Raw genomic sequence first — 27,553 nt, forward strand, 5'->3', positions numbered from 1 at the left:
TTTCCCCACCTGTTGTAGTGAGCAATGTTTTTAGTTATGCCTAGCATCATTAATTAACTTTGCACTGATACACAGAGATGAAAAGCACAAGTTTCTGGAGTGTGCTGGATAAATTAAAAAAAAGAGATCAGAGAAACGGAACAAAACCAGCCCAATTCCTAGTCAGCAAAACAAAGGGAAAGTAACTACTATTTAAATGCATTTGGATACTATATTGGTTACCATTATTCCTTTTTTTCCCCCTTCCTTAGACTGAAGGCTGTCAGTTAAGTCCTGGGCCCCAGAAAGGATTTCTAGAGGACAGGAGAGCCAGCAGTCTATACTGCAATGCCAAGATGCTGATTTTTTCACTCTTACAACTGACACAATAGCAACGGTTTCTGAACCTCAGCTCTGTGGGGCACCAAGTGCTCACAGCGCTGAAGTATGTTGCGGGTTACAGGCACTCAGTCTGTGTTGGGTCAGAGCCCACAGAAGTGGGTTTAGTCCTTCAGCCCACCCAGCACCTCTGCCAGCACACAGCGTGCTGTGGTGGAGGCTCTCAGCCTGTCACCTCACTGATGCCTTGGATAGAATTCATATGAGAGATAAAATCATGACAAACAATAAATTCTCCACTCAGGTGTTTAAACCTCCCAGGAAAGACCAGGGGTTTTGAAATAACTTCTCAAAGGGAAAACTGACACTCTTTCAAAAAACTTGTTTCTTACATTGCTTCTGCCCAGTGACCACAATGTTTTTAACAGATTGGTCTGCATCTGTGTTCGTTGAACAGTGTCAGTAGCTGTACTGGCTTCTGCTAGCTAAGGATAAATTCTACTGCATTCACATTTGCTTTTTTTCTCCAAAGTTCCTTCAATAATTCAAAATCGAGGAGAGAATCTACTTTATCAGGGTATCGTGACCTACTAGCTACATATCTAGTACTACTACTGGTACCGTACGGTGAAAATCTATTTCTATCCACAGCTATATATTTTTGCAGTAGTTGGAAACTGGCTCTATGTTATAAACTTTCTTTAAGAGCCAGCACAGGGACTTAAATTTCAGTAGCCAAAGAGAACTTAGCTCACAAATTTCCTTCTGTTTGGAATTTTTCACATCCTTAACATTAGCTTTATGCAGATACTGAATCGTAAAAATTTTTAAGTTTGTGATACAATAAGCTAGAGATTATAAAATTGCCTTGCAATAGCTTAAGTAATTGTCTTGCAGTAAAGATTCTAGTCTAAATGATATTACACATTCACTGAAATTGCAATTTTATAACATTTCACTAAGACTAAGTTGCTGAACTCAGTCTAGTTTTCTACAAGTCTCTCAAAATATTCGCTTACCACTCAATTAGAAATGTTTTGTTAGGGTAACTAAGTAAACATGAATACAGAACATTAATAAAGGCTTTTTTTCCCTTTTCTTTTTCCAACTCTTTCCATATTTAGGCTGCCAGATTGTCTGTGTCTCAGAGAATTTGGACAGATATTTTTGAGAGCTTAGTAATTCAATGTCTTGAGATATTCCACTTCAGAGTTAGTGCTAGTATTAAAGACAATACAAGCAAATTTCACAAGGACTTGGGAACACAGAGCAAATCAAAAAAGCAAACAAAGAGCTACATCAAATACTTCAATAATATTTTAAAATTGCAAGTGAACAAAGTACCAAAAGCTTACACGGCAAACTCCAGAAATGCCTGAAGAGACCTATTGAAATCAATGAGAACCTTTCTGTGGGGATCAGAGATCTTCATGTGTTTGCTTTTGGGATTTGATCAGTGATGTTTGAATTAAAAACTGGAACTTTTTCAGCTTTCCAAAGCTCAGGGGAGTTTTGCACCTTATCATTAGATCAGGTTCATTTCCATTTAAGATAGCTAATAATGCCAGAAGACCTATTGTATTATAGTCTGAACATTTAACAGTAAACTAAAAGAAGAACATTTCAGTGCTGAAATTCTTTTTGTGTTTGTGTCTAGGATTTTTGTTAAAGCATCCTATAAAAATGTTTCTGAAATATAATTCAATTCAAACAAAGACCATAAAGGGGGATTTAATATATAAACTCTGAAGATTTTGTCTGAGGACTACCTGATGAGTAGACTTTCTGCAGGCTGCACACTTTGAAAAAGTCAAGATCAGAAGTAAACTACTTTCACTTCCCTTCCTTTCATCCATTCACTGCATTTCTCGAAATGATATCTACTTATCATTAATCTGATTTTTTTCTATGATATTTTTATAGTAAACAACTGACCCTCTTCATCCCCTTCCCATGGCAATCCCTCAGTTACCAACTTACCTAATGGCAGGACAATGAAGAAAGGTAGCCAGCACAAGATAAACATGCCAACCACAATTCCCAACGTCTTGGCCGCCTTCTTTTCTCTAGAGAATTTAAAAAGTTTGAAAGCTAAGGAGTTCCTGGGATTGTGACCCTTGGATTTGGTACTGTTTAATGCGTCCTCATGAATGTTCCTATAATGAATCCGTAAAGTCAGCTCCTTGGAGTTGGACATTTCTTTCATAACCCCAGCTTCCAGGTTTTTAGTAGTCCTTTTTGCCACTATGTAGACCCGACAGTACATGACAAGGATGACGATTAAAGGAATGTAAAATGACCCCAAGGAAGAAAACAAAGCATAGAATGGTTCTTCAGTGATACGGCACTCTTTGTCGTCCTTGGGTGCTGGTTCTTTCCAGCCCAAAAGAGGGCCAATAGAAATCACCATGGAAAGGACCCAGACACCTAGGAGAGCTAAAATTGCCCTTCTTCTTGTTACCAAAGTTGGATACTGGAGAGAATAACGTACTCCTATATATCTATCTATAGAAATTGCACATAGACTTAAAATAGAAGCTGTACAGCATAGCACATCAACTGCTGCCCAGATATCGCAAAATATCCTCCCCAAAACCCAGTAGCCAAGGATTTCCAGTGTAGCAGAGAATGGAAGGACAGTAAAACTCAGCAACAAATCTGCTATTGCAAGGTTAATTATGAAATAGTTTGTAGGGATTCTTAAATGTCTATTGCAAGCAACAGAGAGAATTACCAAGATATTACCTATAATAGCAAAGAGTATAAAGGCACCTAGGATAAGCCCCACAATTATTGCCCTACTGATATCCAAGGCAGGTGAATCCAGATTGCTTGCTGTCTCATTGGAGTTGTTTGCAGAAAGATTGCCATTATTTAGTGCAGACACTTTCAAATATCCAGGTATTGATGAATTGGATTTATCGCCAAGGTAGGTATTCATCTTAAAAATCATCCTCCATAGCAAGTTACGGTTGGATCCCTTGCACAACACGCAGATGGTTTGAGTTCAGTTGAAAGTTATCTCTCTACCCAAGAAGTTGTTGCAAAGCCCCGGCCAGTTTTAGATTGAGAACTCATCTCCCCAGCAAGCTGTCAGCTATGAGCATGTAGAACTTGCACAGCGTGAAGTCCTCTGAAGCCTGTCAGAAATAACTGGCTCTTCAGACTTGCTTAATTTCTCATACGAACTCGTTTAAACAGAAATTATCAGGCAGAAGTCTTGGCTGGAGCTCGAAAGTAGCTGTTTCCATCATGACGTCCCTGGAATAAAAGACAGGTTTAATGATTTCCCTTGTGCATTTGTAGTTCTGTTGGAAGGATGCCCCTGTCTTGCTGCTCTGACATGCGTCTCCACGAAGGGTTTGTCAGCTTTTAGGCAGCTCTGCATGAACTGGCTGGCTGTGCTCACACTGCCTGTGCTAGTGACATCACCGCGCCCGGCCCCGTCACAGCGCTAGAGGGCAATGCAGTTCAAGTTAAAACTTCCATATCAAAGTGTGAAAGCTAAACAAATGGAATATATCAATCTTAATTAAAGCATTTGCCACATAAATCTGGATTGGAAACCTTTAAAAAACCAGCTTCATTATCTGAGAAAAATATACTCAGTGGGATGTGGTGAAAAAAGCAATTTCAGTACAAAATGATCTAGCGCCCTTTGCCTTTCACTCAACAAGAAAATGTATTTGAGTTTATTTTGTAATCAAAGTGAATCACATGCCGTTTTAGAGAACCAATCATCTCCCACCTTCTAAGGACAAATAGGTAGGTTCCAAAAACCCCGTAATCCGTAGATTCAGTATTTAATGATGGCATAAAAACATACACGGAGTAGTTTGTTTGTAATTGTAAACTTTCTGTTAATAAAGAAAAAGTAACAGATTATAAAAATTAAAATCACTATTAAGATCTTTATGTTTGTTCTGTACTCCTGTGTACCAGGCATGTCTGTGGCTTCATTTCCTCTCTTCTACCTAGATACCTTTTCTAAGCATAGATGCATTGTGAATCCCAGCCTTGAACAGAACTGAGCACCCTTACCCACAGCCAAAGTGAAGGCAGTGAAAAGTATTTAGTAGTCTTTTCAAGGCACTCTATGCTGAAGTATCTTCCTGTATCTTTGCTAAGGGCTGTGAGATCACTGAGACTGTTGTTAACTCATTGTAGCTCTGGGAAGACCTACAGTATCCCGATTTATTTTTTATTTAATAGGTTTTAATGTTAAAAACAGTGGTTTCTTGGTTTCTTCATTTTCTGTAGCTTTGGGTCACCAGGTGGGGAGAAATCTCAGATCTTTATAGCTCGGTGCCATTAAAAACAAAAGGTGAAAGATTAGCTGAACATATAACTGCCAAAATACTGTTCTCAACTTTCTGTCATCAGATTATGTCCTACAGCTGTTGTCTGCAGTACTCTGGGTTACTGTATATTGATTTTCCTGTTACAAAATGTACTGTGTTTAAAATAAAAGGTTCATTTTTAATAAGGCAGCTATGGCTGAAAGTTGCAGCTGAGTGCTGGTTTTAAGGACAAACCATGTAAACAAAAGCTCTGGTTGAATTTTATTTGAGGAGTGTATGGCAGATGTTTGTATAGCCCTTCCCAACAGCAGGGACTATAGCAAAGCACTATCATTCAAAAACTTTTCTTTGAAACATTTACAAGAATGACATGATAACATGTCATGGAGTTACCGAAGGGAAGAGGAACAAACACTCAATTTATGAGTTTAGCCTCCACTTTTCTGCCTCTGCTCTCTCCAATGCAGAGCTTTCAGTGCTAATAAATCAGTTAGCAGCCTTTCATTTTGGACATATATCCTTCACACTTACCATTCTTGCTGGACTCCACATAACCACTCTCAGTTTTGTTTGTGATTTCTGATTTTGTGTCTCTACCTTGTCTGTTTAATCTGTGAATTCCTCAGGCTAGGAGCTCTCTCTTGTTGTGAAGGTGCAGGCACTGCTCTTGGGAGGTGTGATTACAGCTGTGCGTGGCCAGGGCATCTGACTTGGTACCACTCTCAGGGGAGCTGTGGTAACGCAGAGCGCAGCAGGAGCAGCTGCTTGCCTGGGTGTCCTGGTGCGATTGCATAGCCTACAGTGAAGCCTGCATCTTCCCGCTCTTGGTGCTTGAGCTAAACTGATTAACGCTAGTTTGATTAGATCATTAGGTTCAGACATAACAATGTTTCAGCCTTTGGCATGTAAGAAAATATGATCACTGCAAAACATGGAGAGGGTGGATAAAGAAAAAATCAATGAGGGAGTAAGCTGGTCTACTTCAGTTTTTTATCTGGCAACATATGGGACGTGCCCAGCCTGCAAAGGATAACAGAGTGGCGTGTAACTCCTCCCTGGCTTCGGCCACAGTATGTTAGGATTTTGTAGCCCCGAGGAACCAGATCTTTCAAAAGCCCTTCAGCAGCCACTTCCAGGAGTCAGCTGGTTCCAGCTTGCTGGCAAGGTCCAGGACACCGTGCCAACAGCAGTGTCAGGAAAGGGCAGAAGGGAAGGGAACAGGGATTGGAACTGGTAGTGGTTGGACTAAAACACGTTTCTTTGCTCAGTATCTTTTGCTGACAGGAGTACTGGAACTAGTCTGCTTCCCTTAACTATTGCTGCTTTCTGTGCCCCTGTAGATGAAACAACAGACAGAAAAGTCCTATTCTAGGGGACAAAGAGTAAGAGAAAGCTACTGCTTATCTCTTATAGCCCTACTGAGATGTGTTTTCACATCTCTGTTTACCAGCCTATGTAATAACATAATGGCTGAATAGCCATGAGGCTCAGCTGATTAATGTCCACAAATTGCTTTGTGATCTTCAGTGGCAGGTGCTATAATAAAGCAGAAACCCATACATAAATGTTAACTATTTACCTATCTTTGAATGAATGACAGAATAGGTACTGTGAAAAATAGGCTACTTTTTCTGCCAAGTTCAAGGTAGCACTTCAAGCTAGTGCAGTCAAAAACATCTGATCAGAGAAGTGCAGATAGACAGTATTCATTGCAGAGTTGCTTTCATTCAGATGAATCATAGTTTTCAATGAAAAAGGAAATTTAATAGCCTGGAGATTATACTCAATATTATTTCAATAATGATGTACAGCAAGACAGGATGCCCTTTAGCTATTCGATGTACTTCTGCTGAGAGCTTTCTGAAGCAGCGAAAGACTGGATACAGAACATACATTTGAGGAAATACAGAGAACAGGTTCATATAGAATCATAGAATGTGTTGGGTTGGAAGGGACCTTTAAAGGTCATCTAGTCCAACCCCCCTGCAGTAAGCAGGGACATCTTCAGCTAGATCAGGTTGCTCAGAGCCTCATCAAGCCTGGCCTTGAATGTCTCCAGGGATGGGGCCTCCACCACCCGTCTGGGCAACCTGTTCCAGTGTTTCACCACCCTCATTGTAAAGAACTTCATCCTAGTGTCTAATCTAAGCCTGCCCTGCTCTAGTTTAAAACCAATGCCCCTCATCCTATTGCTACATGCCCTTGCAAACAGCCCCTCTCCAGCTTTCCTGTAGGGCCCCTTCAGGTACCAGAAGGCCGCTATAAGGTCTCTCCGGAGCCTTCTCTTCTCCAGGCTGAGCACCCCCAGCTCTGTCTTCATAGGAGAGGTGCTCCAGCCCTTGGATCATTTTCGTGGCCCTCCTGTGGACCCACTCCAACAGGTCCATGTCCTTCTTGTGCTGAGGGCTCTAGAGCTGGACGCAGTACTCCAGGTGGGGTCTCACGAGAGCAGAGTAGAGGGGGAGAATCACCTCTCTGGATATGCTGGCCATGGTTCTTTTGATGTTCTTAGACTAGTTCAAAATTTTAAATATGCTGAACTTTTAAAATGTATTTTGTTGTATCAGATAAATGATGCAAAAGGAGTCCTATTGTCATGGCTCAGTTTTGTTTACAAAGTGATGTTAAAAATATGTACTGGCATTTTGATCTGATTTCAGAAACACAGCAGAAGCACTTCTTACAACACCAGTGAGTAACAATATAGCCTGCTCCTAGTTGGGCATGGGAGTATGAGCTGATACAGAATTTAAATGAGATATCTACATGTAGTTTTATGTAATTCCTCTTAATTCTTTGATTTAATTAGAAACCCTGTTAGCTCACAGAAACAGATAGGACTGAAGAAAAACAAGGCTGTAGTATCACAAATAGTTTAGCTTATTCACTCTGACTTGAACAGTATTGTGAACATGCTATCATATTTGATACCAGTGTTCTTGTCATACCAGTGGAAAGCAGAAAGTCTTCCATCAAAGACACATGAAAAGCAAGAAGCAATGATGAGGGCATTGGATGCAGCTGTAGAAATATCTCACTTTTCTGCCATTGTCTCTGATACTAAGACATTCTCAGGAAGTGGAGTGAGGAGGTTTGGAGGAGGAGGCTTGGGGAAAGTTGTTTTGTATGATTGTGCATGGGTATGTAAACTCATGCGATGAATAAAACACATGGGCAGCTCAGAGAAAATGTGAGACTCTGATTGTTTGGCACTAGATTATTTTCTTCATAATACAGCTTCTTTGTAGATGGTGTCAGTCATCAAAAATATACTGACAAAAAGATGAAACTCTTGTCTGTTTTTATTAGAAACTTCACTGTTAGTTACATAGCTACACTTATTTTATTGCTTGTTTTATTTGTCACAGATGATAGTGCAAAATGTAACTGCTGTTTTGGGACAAGTGTTCTTTCTGAAGGCTTCTTTCTTTCTCTAAGGACCACTGGACAACACTTAAAATCCACAGACAGTGTGATCCACAAAATTTCTTTCTTTTATTTCCATTACTACTGCTTATTAACAGATCTTTGTTCTTCATAGATAACCTCTTTGGCTTAGCCAGAGTTGTGAAAAATTTCCACGGACATTGGAAATACACAGGAGTATAGTTTTCTTGCATTTCACAGTTAAGCAGAAACTGGTTTCCTTTGAACGTGTGCATACAAACCCTGAACCTCAGGAAAGGGTCCATTTCCATGATGAGAAGAGAAAAAATGCATTTAAAATGCTAATTTTCAGTTGTCCGGTAATGATATTTAAAAACTTGGGGTTTTATTTTCAGAGTAAGGACAATGTATCATAGGATTGTATTAAAAGCTAGGGTTATTAGCTTGAACTTGACAAAAGAAGATTGCAAACATTTGCAGTTTTGAATAATCTTTTTTTCTGCAATGATTCAGTGCTTGTCATTTTTGTATAAATAGAATTTGAAGAGCATTTTCTAAGTAAAATGTAGCCAATTAACTAAACTATTATGCTTTTTATGTTGTTACTGGCTCTTCAATCCTCTTCCAGATTTAGGTTTTGTGGGCCCATTTCCCACACTAAAACATGTTTTTTCTCACACTCCTTTAGCCGTCCATTTCTGCTAGAGCTGTGCTAAAGAGTCACAAAATTATGTTACAGATATAGGCCCCATCTCAAAGAAAACTTTGTGAGGACCATATCAGTTCAACTTTTGTGGGCAGATAATGGACTATGTATTTAGGTCTGGTAAAAAATCAGTATTTGGAAATCTGCAAAAAGTATGTCCCTGCTTTAAAAAGAGAGAAAATAACACAGCCTCTCTCTCTCTCCAGCAGTGGGAGGACTGAGTGCATATCCGTGTGTGTAGTTTTCAACTTAAAAATGCTTGGGAAGCTGATGGACCCACTTAATGCTGTCAGTCTCATTGACAAAAATGTCACTGAGCAATTGAATTAAAAAAAAAAGACAAGCCAATGTGGAGTTCACAGTACTGCAAATTACATCCTCTGTAAAGACAAACCTTGGTGTTACGGGTTTCTGAGACAGTTCTGGGGGATGATGCTCTTTTAATGCAAACTACATTATCAGAAACTGTGGAGACAGTTTGGTGCACAGGTTCCCCTCAGGCTGCCATCATTCTGATTTTCCCCCCATCCTAGCTGCGACCTTTTAAAGTATGTTTAGATTCTTTCGTAAACCAATTGATTTGTAAGCTAAGAATGAATTTAAGCTCCAGCAGTCTAAACATTATATACTACAAAATTTGGCGTGGCTCAGGTACCTGAAAGAAACCTTGGCTGTAAGTTGCTAACTCATGACAGACATCGCTTCACATGCAAGTGACTGAAAAACTTCATCCATTTGAAAGATTCACACTTTAAATAAAACACAGCAGAACACAGAATAAGTATTCTATGGGAAAGTTATTACAAAAAGAATGATTTTGTCTTTGATAAGTATAATAAAATAGACCTCTAGCAAAAGTGTGCTGGTTTGTCATGGCTGGCCTGTATCCCATCTGCAATGATAACCTAGACAGAAGCCATCCAAAAGAAAGTGTAAATCCCTTACAATGCTGTGCTAAACTGCACTGAAGAAAGAGGATTTCTTCCTCATCCCAGCTGGAGATGAGTCCTAAACCTTGATGAAAATTTTGGTGTGTGCAATCTTTCAGGATTTTAATCCAATAAGGGGACATTTATGGAAACCAATGCTTGTGTTTTGCATGGGCTGATTGTTAGCCTGCTCAGTCTAGCAGTGGAACAGCTGTGATAGCTGAACTAGGCCACTGCTTCACCCAGAAAGGCTTTTCAGCCTGAACACTTACCTCTGGGAGATGGCTGTGTGGCTTCTTGGCCAGAGGTGGCTAAAGCCCAGCCAAGGCGAAATATGAGTGGAGTGAGACAAGTCCGTCCACGCCTGCCCAGAAGTCACCATGTTCAATGCAATCATGATTTATTTAGAAAGTTGCCACACTTTATTTGGACTGTTCTGCAAGGCTCTGAGCACTTTCACCTCTCATTAAGTCCTAGTGGTGATCTCGAGGGCTTGTCGGATGCTGGCCTGGGTTTCCTAGTTAAAGCAGTTGAATTGTGGTGGTGAGGCAGGAGGGGGATACCAGGCTCTCCTGAAAGAATACTTTCCTTTCCTATGCATTTAAACTATCTCATAACTTGACTCTTTTAGAATAGAATTACAATGGAATGAACTTGAGGTTTTAATCTCAATATTATAGTCTGTTCTAGATCATAAAAATTAAAATTAATACAGATTGCACAGTCTTTTTTAAAAAAGGCACGTGGCTGGATATATTTGTTTCCATTGAATAAACCGGTCTTCATTTAAAATATTTAACGTGACATTAAAAGGACAGTAATTAGATGTTGAAAAAAGAAAAACATTTTAAGAACAACACATAACTCATGTTACTCACTGTCATAAAATAACATTGTGCCAAGAGCTGTGCAAGATTAGAAGTAGATTAGACATTTGTGTGGCTAATGAAACAATCACTCATAAACTAGCTAAGAGGACCACAGTGTTATAAATCTCCATGCCTCAAGGAATAAAATTGAAGGTAAATTCAGGCTGGATAGAAGCTTCTCATACTGGCAAATTATGTCATAAGTAATTAGTGCCATTTCTGTGCCTTCTTCTGAACCATTTCTTCATTCTAGTAATTAGGTCCTGAGCCTAGAGAAATATTTTTAACAGAACAGAAATGTGGCTGGGAAAGGGATTTTTGAAAGATATTTACACTGCCTCAATGCTGTAGTTGCACTGAGTGGCAATTGTGCTGTCTCGATATTTTTGACCTTCATCTTTAAGCACCAGAATATTTTATTGGCCCTTAGAAACTTCTGAAAACTTCCCCTGATCTGTGCACGAGAGCCAGGATTACTTCTGAGCCAGATGATAGCACTCTCTTTGTTTTTAAATATCCAGATGGTTTATTCTGCCTCTAGCAGGTCATAGCAATTTGAGTCCCAAAGTACTGGGGCATTTCAAATCTAAACTTGAATTTTACAGGTTGGGACATTTTCGTGAAAGACCAATATTTCCTTTTTAAAAAAAAATAACATAAACTTATTTTCTGTCTCTCCCCATTTCATTAAGTTCTGATCATGGTGTGCACAGTAATTCATTACATCTTTATGACATTCAGAATTTGCAATTGCAGCATAAATATCTTATTGCCAGTAAGTGGATGGGGACTTACTGCTCATAAACACTGAAATTCATCTTGCTGTGGTGATACAGCAACCCATTCTGATGTTTTGCCTTGATGAAAATGGCTGGAAGAGTCAGTGACTGAGTTTTTTGTGTGCAGTAATACCGACCTTAAAATATGGACCCTAAATCTTCATTCAAATACATTGATGACAATTTATCATCTAATTTCATCTGTTCCTTTTCATAAATGGGAATTTAGATATATTGAAGGATATCTTTATTGGAATCAGGCCATTTTTTTGTTCTTGAAGTATTTTTGACTTCTAGTTTTGTTAAAATATGTATATCTCTGAGAAAAGGAAGGAAGTGTAGGGTTCCTGTCTTATTGGTTCCCTGCTCCAGCTAAAAATCCTAGACAATCTGGAAACTTCTATTTTTCCTCCGTATCTCAGTAATTATCCAGTCTTTTCTTTGCTGAACTCATTGCAGTAAAAGTAATAATGTTAAATGGCAGAATTGCTTGGAGAAGGATTGCAAATGGATAGAAAGCTTCTTTGGTCCAGTGTTGAAAACATTGAGATAATAAAATAGGACAAAGAGCACATCATTACTATACAAGGAGGGAATGAAAGAAAGAGAACTTTTTAACAAACATAGCAAAAAGAACTGGAACAGTGACTTCTTTCATATCTTCAAATGTGTCACTCCTAGTAGTCTGTTAATCTAAGCATGAGGAAAAAAATTTTGCACCATTCTGTAGAATGCAACTTGTTAAGAGAAACTGTCTCTTTTGTGTCTTTTTTTATAAGCACAATTAGAGAATCCTGTTTAAGTAGTGAATCAAGATATTCCCTCTTCCATAGCACTTTATTAAGACTCAGCATGTGATCTAGGTGTTACAGATTCTCCTCCTTCACAACAGCATTTTGAATGCATATAAACTTCTCATAATACTTTAAAATATGCCCTAGCAGTTTCACACCACTCAGAGTAAATAAAAGAAGTGCATGCTACTCCATCTTTTAGAGATGAGTGTAAGAGGAGAAATAAATGAATTTTTACGTATTATCCAGTGCATCAGGGACAGTTGTGCACTCAGTAGCTATAACACGTACTTACAGGTGGAACTGTGAGAACTTAAAATAAAAGGATTAGAGTTTGGCTTGTATTTTCTGTTAAAATGAGCACTGAACTCGTCTTTGAATTAATGTTAAATATTCATGAATTTGCAGCTTTTCCATATTTTGTTCTTGTGAGAAGCCATAAAAATCTATAACCACTCTTTATTTCTCCAGAGAAAAATTAGGTGAAAGGAAACATCCATTTCTTGTCTTTTTCCTGTCAAGATTTGGAATAATTATATCTACTATTAAAGCAACTGGGAAAGACCTAATCCTATTTAATTCTAATTAAGTGTGCATTAGATCTAATGGTGAACTGCGTTGTGTATTGTCTAATGGTTGATGGTAGTCTAAGAGAACAATGGGAACAGCTTTATTTTGTAATCTCTGCTGCTTTCATATTCCTGTGGTGTAGCAGAGGGACGTGCAAGATCTGGCCGCTTCTTACCCACACATGTCCTGTGGCAGTGCAAATCGTGGGAGTGCAGGTGGTTTTAGAATCACTGCATAAATGGGTTCAAGCCACAGAAATCACCTGGTCCCTCCATTTTGCAAAAGAGAGAAAGAAAAGCCATAAACCACCTCTGCAGGTCTCACTTTGATTATTTAACTACTTCGACAGGTGCCTAAGCAGTCTAAATGTTTATTATGGATTGCGTAGGTATGTTGTGCCTACCAGTGCAGTGCCTAGATTTGTTATACATAAATTGGAGTCAGAAGCATTCACCATTACACAGGGTTTATGCTCTATAATCTCCTTCGTAGCATCAGCAACTAAACCCAGGCAGCAACAAGAAATACTCTCCAATAGAAGAAAAATGGTCTGGTTATTATCAAGAAGCATGAACAATGCTCCAATTGCCAACTCTGGCTAATACTACCAGGCAGGAGGGCTGGCTTCTGGGAGCAGCCGGATGCTGTGTCCTAGACCCTCTGAGGTCTCATCACTGGGACAGTTGCTTGAAGCATTCTAGTGCTAAATGCAGATTGTACAGCAAGACAGGGAAGGAAAGCTGATGGAATTCAAGCTACTAAGAATTTATAGTCTGTAACCAGCACCTTGACTGTAACCTGGAGGTTTGCTGGCAGCAGTGTAGAGCTTAGTGTAGAGCAGAGATTGCGTAGTTCACTAGCACTCTACTTCAGATTCCTCACAGAGCTATCAATAATTTATAAAAGGTAAACACAGTTATCGATTTGTCATTTTCTTACATAAACAATATAGCTGTAACACCAGGCATACAAGATAAGGGCCTTTTCCTGAAAAGGCCTATAACCGCACGAATATCTACTCTTGGATTGATTTACAAAAAGCAAAGCAGTGTGGTGCTGCAGAGTGCAGCTGCTTCAACTACGGCTTTACTGAGGTAATAAGTAGGATTTTGATGGAATTCACATTTTTTATATGCTCATTGCAAGAGAAATTCTTGAAAGTGTCAGAAGTCACTGTGAGTCAGAAATAAAAGTGAGCTAAAGGCAGCAGTTCTGACCCATCAGGTATAGTTTCACTTTCAGAAAGTTTTCACAAGCTCATTCTACAAGCTGTCCCCCGCCGGCATCGGGCAATGCATGATCCACAGCCAGTCATAACCACCTATCATGGAGAACATCTCATTATGTTGTTAATCTTTGGTGTAAAGAACTAAATGATGAAGGAGGACTGTGAGTAACCATGTCCAGGGAAAGATCAGAGAAATACCTGAGAGCTCTCTGAGTGAACCTGTCTGTGTAAGCCTGTCAGAAGTATGTGGAGGTACATACAATGGGAGTCTCTTGGAAAAGCTGAATTCACCAATGGGTACGGTAGATTGCAATGTATGAAAAAGGACTACGCACTTGATAGCATCCTCAGAAATTTGTGTTTTGAGATATTGCCAATGATTTCTGGTCACTGAGATAATTATATAAAATACAAATTTCAAACAATTAGGAAATTATCTTTTAAGAAATAACGTGTTGATGAGCTGATATATGGGTTGTCATTTGGAAAATTTGTGTCCCCACCAGGCAGTGCGTCTGCAGATTTTGTCCATTCCAAGTCCAAATATTACTGAAGTTAATATTTGTTGTAATTAAGAATGGCATTCTTGACTCCAGCACCGTACATATCCATTAGAAAAAACAATTCAATAAGGCGTCGACTAGCTTACAAGTTAGTGATGCCAAATGAAGTCATTAGACTTGTCAGTCAGTCTGGCACCACTCTTCTGATTAGCAACTTTCCTTTTTTGGGTAGGAGTCACCCAACATCTCTGTGGCTTAAAGAGATTTAGTTGTAACCAGAAATTACTCCAACAGTCTCTGGTTAAAAAATAACTCACCTTTGTTTAAGGACATCTAAGGAAAGAGCATTCTGACCTACTTCTGACAGGAAGCTAGTCACAGCTTCTTTCCTTCTGACCTTTTGGAATGAGCATGAACATTTGCCCATGATGAAGATAATGGAAGAAAATATGCATGAGAATGAGTCACTGAAATTTTTGTTCAGAAGGCAAGATCCAGGATCCCAAGAGATCTTTATTTATAGCCTAAGCAAACTCAATGGAGAATTTCAGGAGGACAAATGAAACTGTGGAAGAGGCTAAAGTAATGAATAATGATAACTCAAATATGCTATTTCCATCACAAATTAAATGAGGACATTATGGTAGTAAAACTGCAAAAGAGCTAAGACAGTTTTAGTTCTGTGGAGCCCAGCAAGACTTTTCAGAATATACATTGGAGGAAAGGTTGCGTTTCACTTGTTGCCTTTATCTCCATCAAAGCAGTGCAGTAGATGTCTAGAGTAGAAACAGCTACAAATCTGGACAATATTCAGGGTAATACTGTGGTCTGCATCTCATCTTTGTGTCTGTCTTAAGTCCTATCACCAAAGAGTGTGATATTACCATAAATGTATTGAAATATATTCAGGGACAAAAAGGTTTTACAATTGCAAGGATAAAATCACACTGCCTCAATGTAACATATCTGTCACTCTCTTGACTGTGATCATAAAGAAACTGCAGCCAGAAAATAGAACCTGGACTTCTCCAGAGCTGATGGAGGAGAGAAAAGTTCCTGTCATGCATGTTATTTAATGAAAACAAAGACTCACATGATTTTACATTAATGATTTGCTTGTATATATATGTTAGAGAAAGGCACTATCAAGTTAACAGCAGTACAATGTACATTAAGAATATCACAACTTTCACAACACCATTCCTCAGGCTGTGGGCCGTAATCTCTTCTGATCGCACTAATTCTCTGATACACCACACCTCTGAGGGCTGGCGTGGAGAAGCAGTATTGCTTCTAGGTAGGGTACTGGCCTGACCATGAGGAGATGGTAATTGTAGGCTGAGCTCTTCTAATGGATTGCTGAGTGAATTTAGACACGTCATGCACTCTCCTAGTGCCTCAGTTTCTCTACCTTTCACAGGAAATGATGATGCCTGTCTTTTAAGTAAAATACCGTCAGACGTTTAGCTGAAAAGCGATATATCAGAAAGATACTATTCCTAGCTGGGAGGCAAATATAATTCAATTCTGTGAACACCCAAGCTTTCCCCCTTCCCCCATGCATATAGATAGATAGATAGATAGATAGATAGATAGATAGATAGATAGATAGATAGATAGATAGGCCCACTTTAGTACAAGTGTGATTTTCTTCCGTTTATACTTACAATCATGATTCCTGTGTCACTGCTTCTGCTAGAGTGAATTTTTCACAGAGCCTCTGTAGCCTTTTACGCATACTAACAGGGTGAGTGCCTGTTCGTCTGTTGTGTGACTCTGAAGCTATTACAGAGAGAAATAACATCAATGTTTAAAAACAAATGAGCAACTGAGAACTTTAGTGATGTACCTGTCTCTGTGACGTCCTTCATTTGTGGTAAATGGAGCGGTTGGAAATACAACTTGGGTCTTTTTGGTGGTGGACGGATCGGCTGCAGCGCATGCTCTTGCTGGCTGTAACAGGAGTATTTTTGGAATGGATGAAGGGGTGATTCTCTTGCCTTGCTTTGCACGTCACTGTGATCTCAGTGCTGCCGAATATACGATGCGTCTCAAACTGCAAGTCTCGCTTGCAGCAGCTGCATGATGAATGTAAACTGCTACTAGAGAAATGAAGGTAACCCACAAGTAGAGGATAATAGCTATTTTTTTCACTGTTTATTGCTGGATTGTACCATAAGAGGTTTCCATATGTCTGAAACTTAAACTGTGTCTCTGGTAGGTAAACGTTTTAGAGATGCTGATCAGAATTTTCCAGGGAAACAGATTTTCATCACGAATTCTGTGAAATCTTTACAAATTCTTTTAAATTCTTCGTAATCCAAACTTCCCATAAGAACACGTAGATTTTGCTGAACTTTCACTTACTGTTATGTGGCAGGGTGGAAGTTCTGATCAGCATCAGAAAGATAAAGCCCATCATGAGATAGCTCTGTCACAAAGTTATTCATCTGAATTATGGGTAAGCCAGCATTCAAATTCCTGTTCTACCTGTCTCAAAGTGGGACATCCAGCTGCTCACCCATATGGCTCTCACATTTAACTTCTTTCCCATGGCTGTCAAGAGATTTTCCTTCCATCAGTTTTCTCCTTTTTGCCCGCCTGTTCCTGGCTGGCACTCTTCTTTGAATGCTTTCAGATGGATACCTGGCTAGTTGATGCACTCTCCAGCATGCTTACAGGAGGACTGGATAAATTTTGGAGTGGCAAGTAGATAAGCATTTAGCTGTACCTGGAGCAGGGTGAAAACTGGGCTTTTTTTTTCCTTTTAGACTAAAGAAATCATAAAGCTTGGTTAATAGCGAGATGTCCCCAGAAGCATGGGGCGGTATGTACTGGAAGGGAGCTGTTGGGGCTTCCAGAGACAGCGGAGGGGTTGATCAGTGATCATGGCAAGGGTTGGAGTGGAGGTCACTGCTAGCACACAGATAGCTTGCCATAAGGTTGCCAGCATTGGCCTGATGTGCCTGCTGTATTTTGCGAAGGAGCTGCTGCCTGCAAGTGAGGCAAAGCCATGGGCTGTGGAGGGCATTGAGGGAAAGCAATGGGGTGACGGGGACTGTAATGGGTGAAGCCTACTGGGAGGGACGCTTCGAAACCCCCACTGCAGGGTGGTCTTTGACAGTAATTCTTACTGGGAAAATTCAGCTGGGCAGTTAATGTGTTTTGCTGTTGCTGAAAGTCTAACAGCTATGCTTCTAATATCGCCAGTGTGATCTTCCATCATCCATAAATGATGGCCCAGGCACCATTCCTGCAGTAGCAAGGGAAGCCCCAGAGGGAGCAACTGTGATCATGTGTTCAGCAAATTAAGAGCAGCAGGATATTTGTCTAAAAAGTTCCTTATTATAAATGGGGAAGTAAAAAGCAGAAACCCTGTATAGTTTGCAGATCCACGTCTGAACTTACATTAAAAACCAGTAACATAAAAGATCATCAAATATTGTGCTATCAATCTGATTGATTTTGAGATTTTTGGTAAGTGGTAATAAGGAACCTCATTACATTGTCATGACTTATGGCATATTCCAATTTTCTGAAGCTTTGCATCTCCCAAGTTTTTACTCGCTGTTATTAGTCAAGAGTCTGAAAGTATTTTGCAATCATTAATAAGAATAGATTTAGAAAACATACATCTTTAATAAATATCTTTGAGAGTGTCTTTTTTTATTCAGGCAAGTGAAAAAAGCCAAATGAAAAATATTCTGAATACATAGGACTGCATTAGCCTGAAGTCATTACAGGTTTAGAAAGGAAGAAACGTGCAGAGACACAGACGGGAACAGAGGCTCATAGGATAGCATCATGGACATGTTTTGATTGGCTTGTTATTTATTCTGTTCACGTGAAATTGAAAGTACTTTTACTTTGGTAAAATTCTCCTTGTTGGCATTTATTCACAATTGGACTGATTAAACTGCTAAGATGAGTGCTGGAGTTCTCAGTGTAGTTGCAATTTACTGCTCTTCCCTGTTTGGGAAGTGAGTGAAAGTTTAGCTGAAAGCCTGCAGCTGTTTGCTTAGCGGCTGTCCATGTGGACATGGAGATCCAGAGCTGTGCCAGTGATGATTTAGAGCACTCTGACCCAAAATGATCTTCTGAAAATGACAAGATGTGGCTTCAGTTCCTGGCAGTCCCACAAATAGCAGTACAATTCCATAGTGTTAATTTTGCTTTGAGATGTAGAGTTGTATTTAGAGAATTTATGCCAGAGCCTGTATTCCTTAATCTTGGTGTTATGGACACTGATCATTAAACATATTCTTTGTCTGTTTTAGGACTTTCCTAACTGCATAATCTAACTCCAGTTTTCCAGGTAAAATGTTGGCCCTGTAAGTAAATAGAAATTTAATGGAATTAATTTTTTAATTTGTTGAACAAAATGAATTAAAGGGGTCAGAAATAAAATGTTTCACTGCAGAACTTGTTTTTATCAGCTATTTCATTTTTGCTGTGATGCTGTCATTACACTAATTCCAGTGGTTTTTTTTCCTTTGACATGTGGCCACACTTCCCACAAATCAGTCAGCCTCATTTCAGAAGGCACAAAGCTTTCTTATGCATCTTTGATCTTTTGTATGTTAGCTGAAAACAATTTCAGAGAAAAATGGATCTTATTAGTGTGCTTGCATAGTTTTCTATAGTAAATGGATTTTGCCTATTTATTGAAAATAATGGGTTTGGTCCAGTATATATGAAATTAGTTAACTAATCTTCACTACCACTATCTTCAACTAAATAATTTGCCTGCATTTGTTACTGTTCTACTTATAAATGTTATTTCTCCACACCCTAAAAATACTTTAGTATAACTGTTAAATGTAAAATGAATTTTAAGGAGAAAGGGGTGATCGTTACTTGTTAACTGCTTTTCTTGTTGCCTTATCTAGAAAAAACAAGTTTAATTAGTAGAATGAGGGTAAGCTCCACAAAATTAATAATCATAAATGACAGAGTCTTTTAACAACTGGTAGTAAAAAATAAAGCTATTTTCTTATGCCTATCATTCATGTCATACTGGAGTCTGCTTTATTCCTTTATTCTTTATTGCCACCTATGTGAGTGCAATTGGCTAGCTGGACTAGGGTTTATTAAATATAGCAGGTATGGGTCCTACCAATAATTTTTTTAAAAAAACTGTATTAGAGAAATTAAAGAACATGATGGTATAATTTTTATTAGATGCAAACCTCACATTCTGACTAGAGTCACCTTCTTTACAGCTTCCTAAATAGGAAGCATCCTTAACCAGAGAATGATTTTGGAACCCGGGTTGTCATCTCTCTGTGCCTATCAATAAGCAGATGCAGTGTTTTATTTGTATATGATTTCAGTATTGCTTCTAAATACCGCATAGATAGTATACAAGCAAAAAAGAAACCGTATGAATAAAACACTAGTGCTCCTCGGTGCACCGGTTCTTACAGATTGCAAGGAAATGGGATCACTGTATGTGAAAGCAGATATGATAATAAGTGTAAAGAATTGCAAGCAACGTTCAGATGTAACGTGTAACCCAAAATTCCGTATCTCAAAATGCTTTCAGTTTAATTTTGCAGTGCAGCATTGAATGCACACTGAAAGTCTATTCCCTATCCTGTCACTCTCTTCCACCATCCCTGCTAATTTTTTGTTACTGAGTTTATCCTTTCATCCTCTAACAGATATACATAATTATTCCCTGACTCCTAGACTTGGATGAATATATGCAAAGCATTATTAATGTTCTTAAATAGGGAGCAACACTAGCATTTCATGTCATAATATTTATTTTTGTTAAGCATTATGCCAGCTGTCCCATGTTTTATGGAGGTTTAAGGAATGATAACATGCGGTGGCATCTGTGGACATGCTGTTGACATACTTGGTTTGACAGAAACAGAAATTATACTAGATTGGATATCTCCAAAATGATATGATTCATTTGCATTCATCCAAAGGATATGATGCAGACTGCTTTTTGCTTGTTTTGTTTATGAGCTGTCCCACATTTCAGAGGGTTTTGCTAAGCATGCTACTTGAATCTAGCTGGGGATTTCAGCTGATTGACCCATAGAGCTGCTGAGAAAGTCCAGCCAAAAATGAGAAGTATTTTCAAGAGCTTTGCCAATGCTGCTAGGAGAGATGCCATGCAAAGGCATTCGGATTTCTGATTCACAGGCTTGTAAGATATAAATGAAGTATTTCTGATACAGAACATCTGGATGGAGAAGCGCTTGGCATCTTCATAGGTCAGTGCCCTGAAGGACATGATCGTCTGAAAATGTCGTCTATGTCACATCCTGAGTAGTACCCATTCCTGCCTGTAGATGTCTAGGCCAGATCAGGGTGTGCCAAACTCCACAGCTATCGAGGGAAAAATATGAGATCTGGGCCTCTCAGTCTGAGTCTGTGGGTGCACTGACGTTGTGGCAGACAATGAAATCAGATGCACTTTGAAGGAAATCATCAAAGAGGCTCAACATATCCTAGAGCTAGGAGAGCTAGAAGTACTGGTGTTAGAGTATGGAGTCATGAGCCCATGACAGCTTTCTGAGCTCATGGGGAAACGCTGGCACAAACTGAGGTTATTTAAGAACTGGTGCCAGAAAAAACCCCGACAGTGTCATTTCAACCCTCTGTTCTTATAACTTATAAACTGTCTGTTGCTTTCTTTCCTAAAGCTTCAAACACTATTTAATGAAATTAGTTCAAGTTTATTATCCCCCTGAGGTTGAATGTCTCCAGACATTGTTTCATTGGTGTGTTTTACCCGTTCTGTGCTGTAATGACTACTGTTTTCTTTCCTATTACTTCAGTCAAGTTGTGGCTACATCAAGCTGGTTTAACACAGCAGTGATTTATGTTTGATGAGGAGACTGCTGGTGCAACTCGCAGCTTGAGCACAGCTATTTCTCCAGACTTCTGTTTCTGATTCATCATTCTTCTCCACTTTTTATTCAGACATTTATGGATTGGATAATGAGTATGATGGGTTTTTACTTAGATGAGTTTTCATCAGACCTGTGGCAGATATTTTGACAGAGGTATGGATGTTCTGGGTTATATCTAATAGTAATTTAATGAACATTTTATTAAAATAAACTTAGTTAATGTTTTGTGGTTACATGGAGCAGTAACCATCTACAAATTTGTGGTCAGGATAGCTTAAAGTTCATTGCAAATTTCCTCATCCTAGAATAGGACCCTCTTTCTCAGCACTATGGCATAAGGCCAGAAGGACACAAATGCAGTTAAATGCTTGTTTTACAAGTGAGAATATAGTGCAGAATTTTAGCCAATTGTGAGGAATAACATTTGGTATCTGCTGTTAATCAGTTAAGGATGATAAATGAAATTTCAGCACACTGAAATCTTGTGCTGATGCCAAGACAGTATCTGGGAAATGTGAATAAGATTCCAAGATTTTGTGACTTTCAGAAAATGACACAAGTAAGAGTTGGTGTTACAGGCAGACAGCAGATTGGTGATGCGGGACTACAGTTTGGGGGAGAGGGTGTATTTTTTTCTCTCTAAACAGAGGTGCCTGGGTTATACTCAGACTCTGTCCAGTATCTGAGCTAGGCTGGATCTCCCAAAGCAACTGAGCCAAGTGACAGCTATGCTGCTGGCTGCCCTTTGTCTTGGGGACTCTCCAGAGCAGGCCTGCGATGGGATCATGGGAAAGTGTAACCCACAGAAACTTCTTTGGTGTCATATAAGTTTTTCAGTGCTGGTTTCTTTGCTGAGAGCCCAAGGCGCTGCCTCTAGCACATAACGAGATCTGTATCCGTCAGCGGAGTGTTGCCTGTGTTCATGTGCATCCCCAGGTTCCTTCAGGATAGGCTGGGTGACCAATCCTTGCTGTACAGTTATTCACCAGTGCTCTCCAGCCATCCTCCCAAGGCAGTGCTACAGCATGCTCTCAGCATCTAAGTGTCTGACAGTCTTGATTATAGAAGTATTATTGCAAACTGATTTATTTTCAAAAGGTTTTCTAATATCTCCATTGTTTGCAGATGAGGCTTGATATTCAGCAGGGTGAAAAGCCCTTGCATCTTCCCACCTTCTAGGCAGTTCTGATTTGGCTGTGTTTCTAAGAGTAAAAAGTCCACAAATTCCCTTCTCTCACTTAAGATTTCTGGGACAATATTGGCAGGCTGATAACTACAAACACTGAAACTAGGTAGAGTCTTGGGTCTCCCTCCCCTGAGGTCAGCAGCAGTAGGAATTGCAGCGAGGGGTATAAGGACAGGGAAAGCCCAGACCTGATTTAGGTAGTCTTACCAGCAGTCTACACCCACTGTATTCCCAGCTTCCCACTTTTGCACTTTGGCACAACACCTGAAGTAGGGGTTCCTAGTGAGAACGAATTAATGAGGGTGAGGTGGGATGATTTTTCTCTTTACTGTATGTGTGTCACGTATGCAGTTCCAGCAGTGATAGTAGGAGTTATCAGTCTATCATAATCGTGTGGCAGCAATAACATTTACTTTCAGGATATACCCTTGTCTCCTTCAATTTTCAGAATGAATGAACAAAGACAGAAGTTAGCTCCATCTTCAATACATGTGGCATTTCTAACCTTTAGAAGTTTGACTTTGCAATTGAAATTAATTTAATTTAAATTTGATTTTCAGTGTATATATGATAAGCTAAGGAAAAGTAGACTACTAATTATCATGAAGAATTTGGAGTCAGGTCTGGGATCAAACATGTAACATAACAAAGCTGTTTGCAGCTGCGAGGAAGGTCTTCACATTTCTCTGTACTTTAGTTTAGCAGATGTTAAGCTTTTTGTAGTGATACAATAGCATTCGTGTCAAAGGATGTGAAGTGAAGCTCTCAGAGTGTGAGAACATCCTAGTGTTTTGTGCTGACATGCTGGCAAACAAAATAAGGGGCTGAGAGTGACAGCAAGAAACGGGATTCTCTTCTACGTGCAACAAGAAACTGAGGAGAGGGCTGAAAGCAGGCACTCACTGTTCTTCCCACATTCAGTTTTCACATCTTCAAAATGCATAAGAGCAACATAGATGAGATTTAGCCAATGTTTGTAAATGGAATATAACGAAAATAGGAAATGAGAAAGCGATAGTAAATACCGAAAGGAAAAAGCAGAGAATTGGAAGGCTACAAACCTCCTAACTCTCACCCCAGCCCAACAATCAGGGATTAGGAAAGATTTTCCTCAAATTCACTCCACCTGAGGAGTCAATTAACAGTCTGGCACTGGTGATGGTGTTAGCTGTTGTCAGGCTGAATTTGAGGCTGGGTGGAGGTGCTCTTTTGTGGGGTAAGTCTTGTCTCCTTTTGATATTCTCCTTTGAGAACACTGTGTTTTATTTTACATGTTACAGATGTAGGTTTTTCAAAGCTAATCTCACTTAATGTAGGTGCAGTGTTCAGAAACACTTCCCTGGGAAAATGGATGCTTGAGATGATGATTAGGGTCTACTGCAATGTGTACAGAGGGAGTAGAGAGGCTTACTGGCTTCGGTGGGCCTGAGCTCATGGGGATAGGACAAGTTTGCTGTAGGAAGCTTGCTGGTTTTCAAAGCTACCAAGGAATACAGGCAGGGTTTTGTTTGGTTTGGGTTTTTTGGACTAATTTTTTGCTACTCTGTGGGAATCTTTTCTGTAGCGTCTGCCGTTCCTCTGTGTGTTTGCTACGAGTCTCAAAAACTGTGCCTAAACTGACAAAATTCCAGCAACCAGCTGTGCCTAGGTTTTTAAAAGAAATCTAAGTGGAACAAAGTAAAACTCCTAACTCTGTTCCTGCTTGTGGCTAAGAGTTACTGGATGTTTCTTCCTTATCCAGCAGAGCTGTCTCCCTTCAGGCTGGCTTTATTTGAATGAATGAAATCCTTAGAGATTAAAATACTATAAAAAAATCTATATAAATTGGGAGGCTATGTGGGAGAAAGGATACAACTAGAGGTGGGTTAATATTACAAGTAAATAGCTCCAGGCAACACATGTCAGTCATTTCCTTTGGGATCTGCTTCACCCTTGTTGAATAGGAAGAAAAGCTGGCTTTGGCCTGTAAACCCACAGATATCTCATGACCTTTGTAGAAGTTCATTGCCTAAATGCTATTTCTTGGACCTAGTGGCATCAAGGGACCTACAGAAACTTTGCTGATGTTGTGCTTCTGTGGACTCCTGCTTCCAAACCTTCACCCTTTGGCAGGGAGAGGGCTCACTGATTATGATAAGGAACATAATTTCATTTTATTTTTCACATCATTGTGCTTTTGATAGAGCCGAACAGGAAAATCATGTTAGCTTGGTAAAACAACCAGATTCAATGCGAATGTCCTAAGAGAGAAACTTTGCAGTTTTACCACATGCAAAGTATATTGTGTCTAACAAATAATCAAAAGAGTAAAATACCTGCTTTTAAAACTTAGCTATATTTGAAACACTTCTGGTCATGACAAGGAAATAATGAGTAATCTTAGCCTTTTCTTTACCCAAACTTGAGTAAGATATCAGAAGGTTAGCTGCCAGAAACAGTTCTGGGAACAAAAGGAGGTCACCTAAAGGATCAAAAGCTGCTTTTAAACCATAATTGCACTAGGTGTTTCCCTACTGCTAGCTCTGCTGCTTCAGTTAACCTAAGGTATGAGTTTGCATTTCTTCTTCCAGCAGCTGTAAATAACTAGTGTCTTTGCTTTGTTTTAGTGATCGGTGCAAACTTCTGTTGGAGCACGTCTCTAAAGTGAGGTATAATCATTGAAATGGTTTCAACTTACGTCTGTGGAAATATATTTATTTTTGTATCCCCTGACCTGTGGGAAAATATTATTTTGAATATCAGGATGAGGTCATGGGACTGGATGGGGGAAAACGTCAGAGAAAGAATTAGTTTGATTTTCAAACTAATTAAGATATATTTTTCAATATTCTGAGTCAGATGTATTGTGACTATGCTAGATTTTCTAAATAAGTTACTTGCAGAAATGCAAAATCTAGTGAAAAGATTTATTGGCGAAGTACCACATCAACATTTATTTGCTTCTGTATTCATAGACACTAATTTATCGTCTCCGAAGAATGAAACGGTTTAAGCCAATAGGAACAGTGTAAGTTAATAGGCTCATAACATGAGAATGTATTAGGATATATTACTATCAAGACAGCTTTTTTATGCCTTTTGTTACATCAGCTTTAGGGTTCTTAGTCTATGGTAAGAATACATTATCACTCAGACATGTCATGTTTCAAGCAAGGATGCTTCTACAGCTATAGGAGCCACTGAGTTTCACTGAAGATCTTTTCCACAAACTAATTGAGTTACCCATAATTTTTCAAAAGGGAAGAATATAAGGTAATGAACAACATAGCTAATAGAATCTCTCTTCTCCCAGGAAAGAAAGGATCCTACTGAAAAGTTTGTAATAGCACTAAAAATCATTTGGTTCCTGTAGCTAAGCTGTTTTCAATATCGGACTACAGGAAATCCATCTTTAATGATGATGAAATTTTTTCTTAATAGTTCAGTATTAAGGATGGCACTGTCATCTGCTACTGAAACTATTAAACGTATTTTACTGACTTTAAAGCAAAAACAGTGGTGTTGCAATATATGCCAGTCACAGTAAAGGCTTTTCTGAAGTCTGCTGTGTGCGTTTAGCTGTTTAAAAAATCAGTTGTTCTTCACAGCCTAACATTTAGCAGGGACTACACTACAAAGTGGTCAGAATCCAGTTTCAGTAGGGGAGTATGAGAGCAAATCTTTTTTTCCAAAATAATAAGTTGACAGCTGAGCTTCCAAAGGACTTGGATCAGCATCCAGAAGCCAAGAAAACTTGTCACCATGTTTTGTTGTTTGAACTGATATTCCAAGGAAAGGTAACCAACAACTACCTATAGTGTTTGGATGCCTTTTCATTGGCTGCAGTGTAATAGTGGTTACTGTGAACAGGGGACGTACTTTCAGATCTGTAATTTCAGGCTTAGGTCAGGCTGATTAGCTTGTAAAGTACTGTAAATATGGACATGTAAACTCAATAAGTATAGCAGTCTTGCCTGGAAAAGTGGTAGGGATTTCTGGTTTCAAAAGGAGCAATTTTTGCCTCCTTCCACATAAAATTTCATGTACAATCTACCCACACAAGGGCTGCTTTTCCTTTCTGATATTTTTTCTCAAATTATAGCATTGCTAAAAAGAGTCAGTCAGTCTTGGGAATATATTCAAACCTAGCTGGAGTAAGAAAGTTTAAAAGACAATTAGACCTATTGAAGAAATTCAAACAAAACAATCGTGCTTTGGTCAGCACTGGGCCTCTTTTAGAGGCTTTTGTGGACATGAACACTACTGAAATGCATTCCTTCTGGACAGGGTGGCCTTTGCATTTTTTCCAGGGTTTTGGGAGCTATTGGTCATCTCATTAGTGTGACAGCAGGAATAATGGTTGTGTGTGTCACAAAATCATTCCCAGGACAGCTGTATAGTGCTGTTACAGTTTGACGTGGACTTCTCCTTGGGAGCACTCTATGCACAGGTTGGTTGTGCCTGATTTCGCAAAGACAGGAGAGCTCTGCTTTGCTTCCACCTTGCTCCAAGTGAGGGGATGCTGGACAGAAGGACAGCATTGCTTTTTTTGTGTGAGCAAGGGATGAGGAAGGAGAAAGCCCTGGGAGACGAGGAGTGGTGGGAAGATCTGAGTGCAAAATCTAAAGCTCAAGAGAGTGGTCAAGTCGGAGATAAGGAACAGATAAGGATGTGAGCACAGAATAGATAAAGCTGTTCTGCAAACTTCTCCCTAGCTGTCCAAACCTGTTGGGTGGTCCTCGTCCACAAGGCCTCCATTTTACTGCTTTTACCTGTGCATTTACCAATCAGACTGAGAAACAAAAACCAAGATACTGTGCTCTTACTTAATTAAGAAGGCCAGGAACTCATGGAGAGCTACCGTGAACATCTTTAGCTCTTTGATGAGTTAGGTTCTGCCTTAGCTGTGTGCACTTCTGGGTCAGTAAAACAGCAACACACATAGTACCAAAGCAGGGCAATACTTTCCACCAGCTCCCAGTGGCTTTTGGACCATGTAGCACTCTTCATGTTCTCAGTGGTGGGGAAATTAAAGGTTCTGATGTGCAGTGTTCCCCTTAAAACATTTCTTGACCCTATGAGGACTTCGGACAAGTTTGCAGCAATTCATTCCAAAAGTTGTATGACTCAAG

General features: G+C 39.4%; 1 protein-coding gene across 1 annotated transcript in view; it reads right to left on the reverse strand.

Annotated features, from left to right (window-relative positions):
* The window catches only part of ADRA1B (adrenoceptor alpha 1B), a 31,072-nt gene extending 14,728 nt beyond the window's left edge, over positions 1–16,344 (reverse strand). The window contains exons 1-2 of the mRNA XM_074603985.1: positions 16,234–16,344; positions 2,299–3,579 (exon numbers count right to left, since the gene is read on the reverse strand). Coding sequence (XP_074460086.1) covers positions 2,299–3,271 — 973 coding nt within the window. The 5' untranslated portion in view covers positions 3,272–3,579; positions 16,234–16,344. The remainder of the gene's footprint in view (positions 1–2,298; positions 3,580–16,233) is intronic.
* Positions 16,345–27,553: the final 11,209 nt, after the last annotated feature.

The sequence above is a fragment of the Larus michahellis genome, chromosome 11 (assembly GCF_964199755.1).
Source record: "Larus michahellis chromosome 11, bLarMic1.1, whole genome shotgun sequence".
Classification (NCBI taxonomy): Eukaryota; Metazoa; Chordata; class Aves; order Charadriiformes; family Laridae; genus Larus; species Larus michahellis.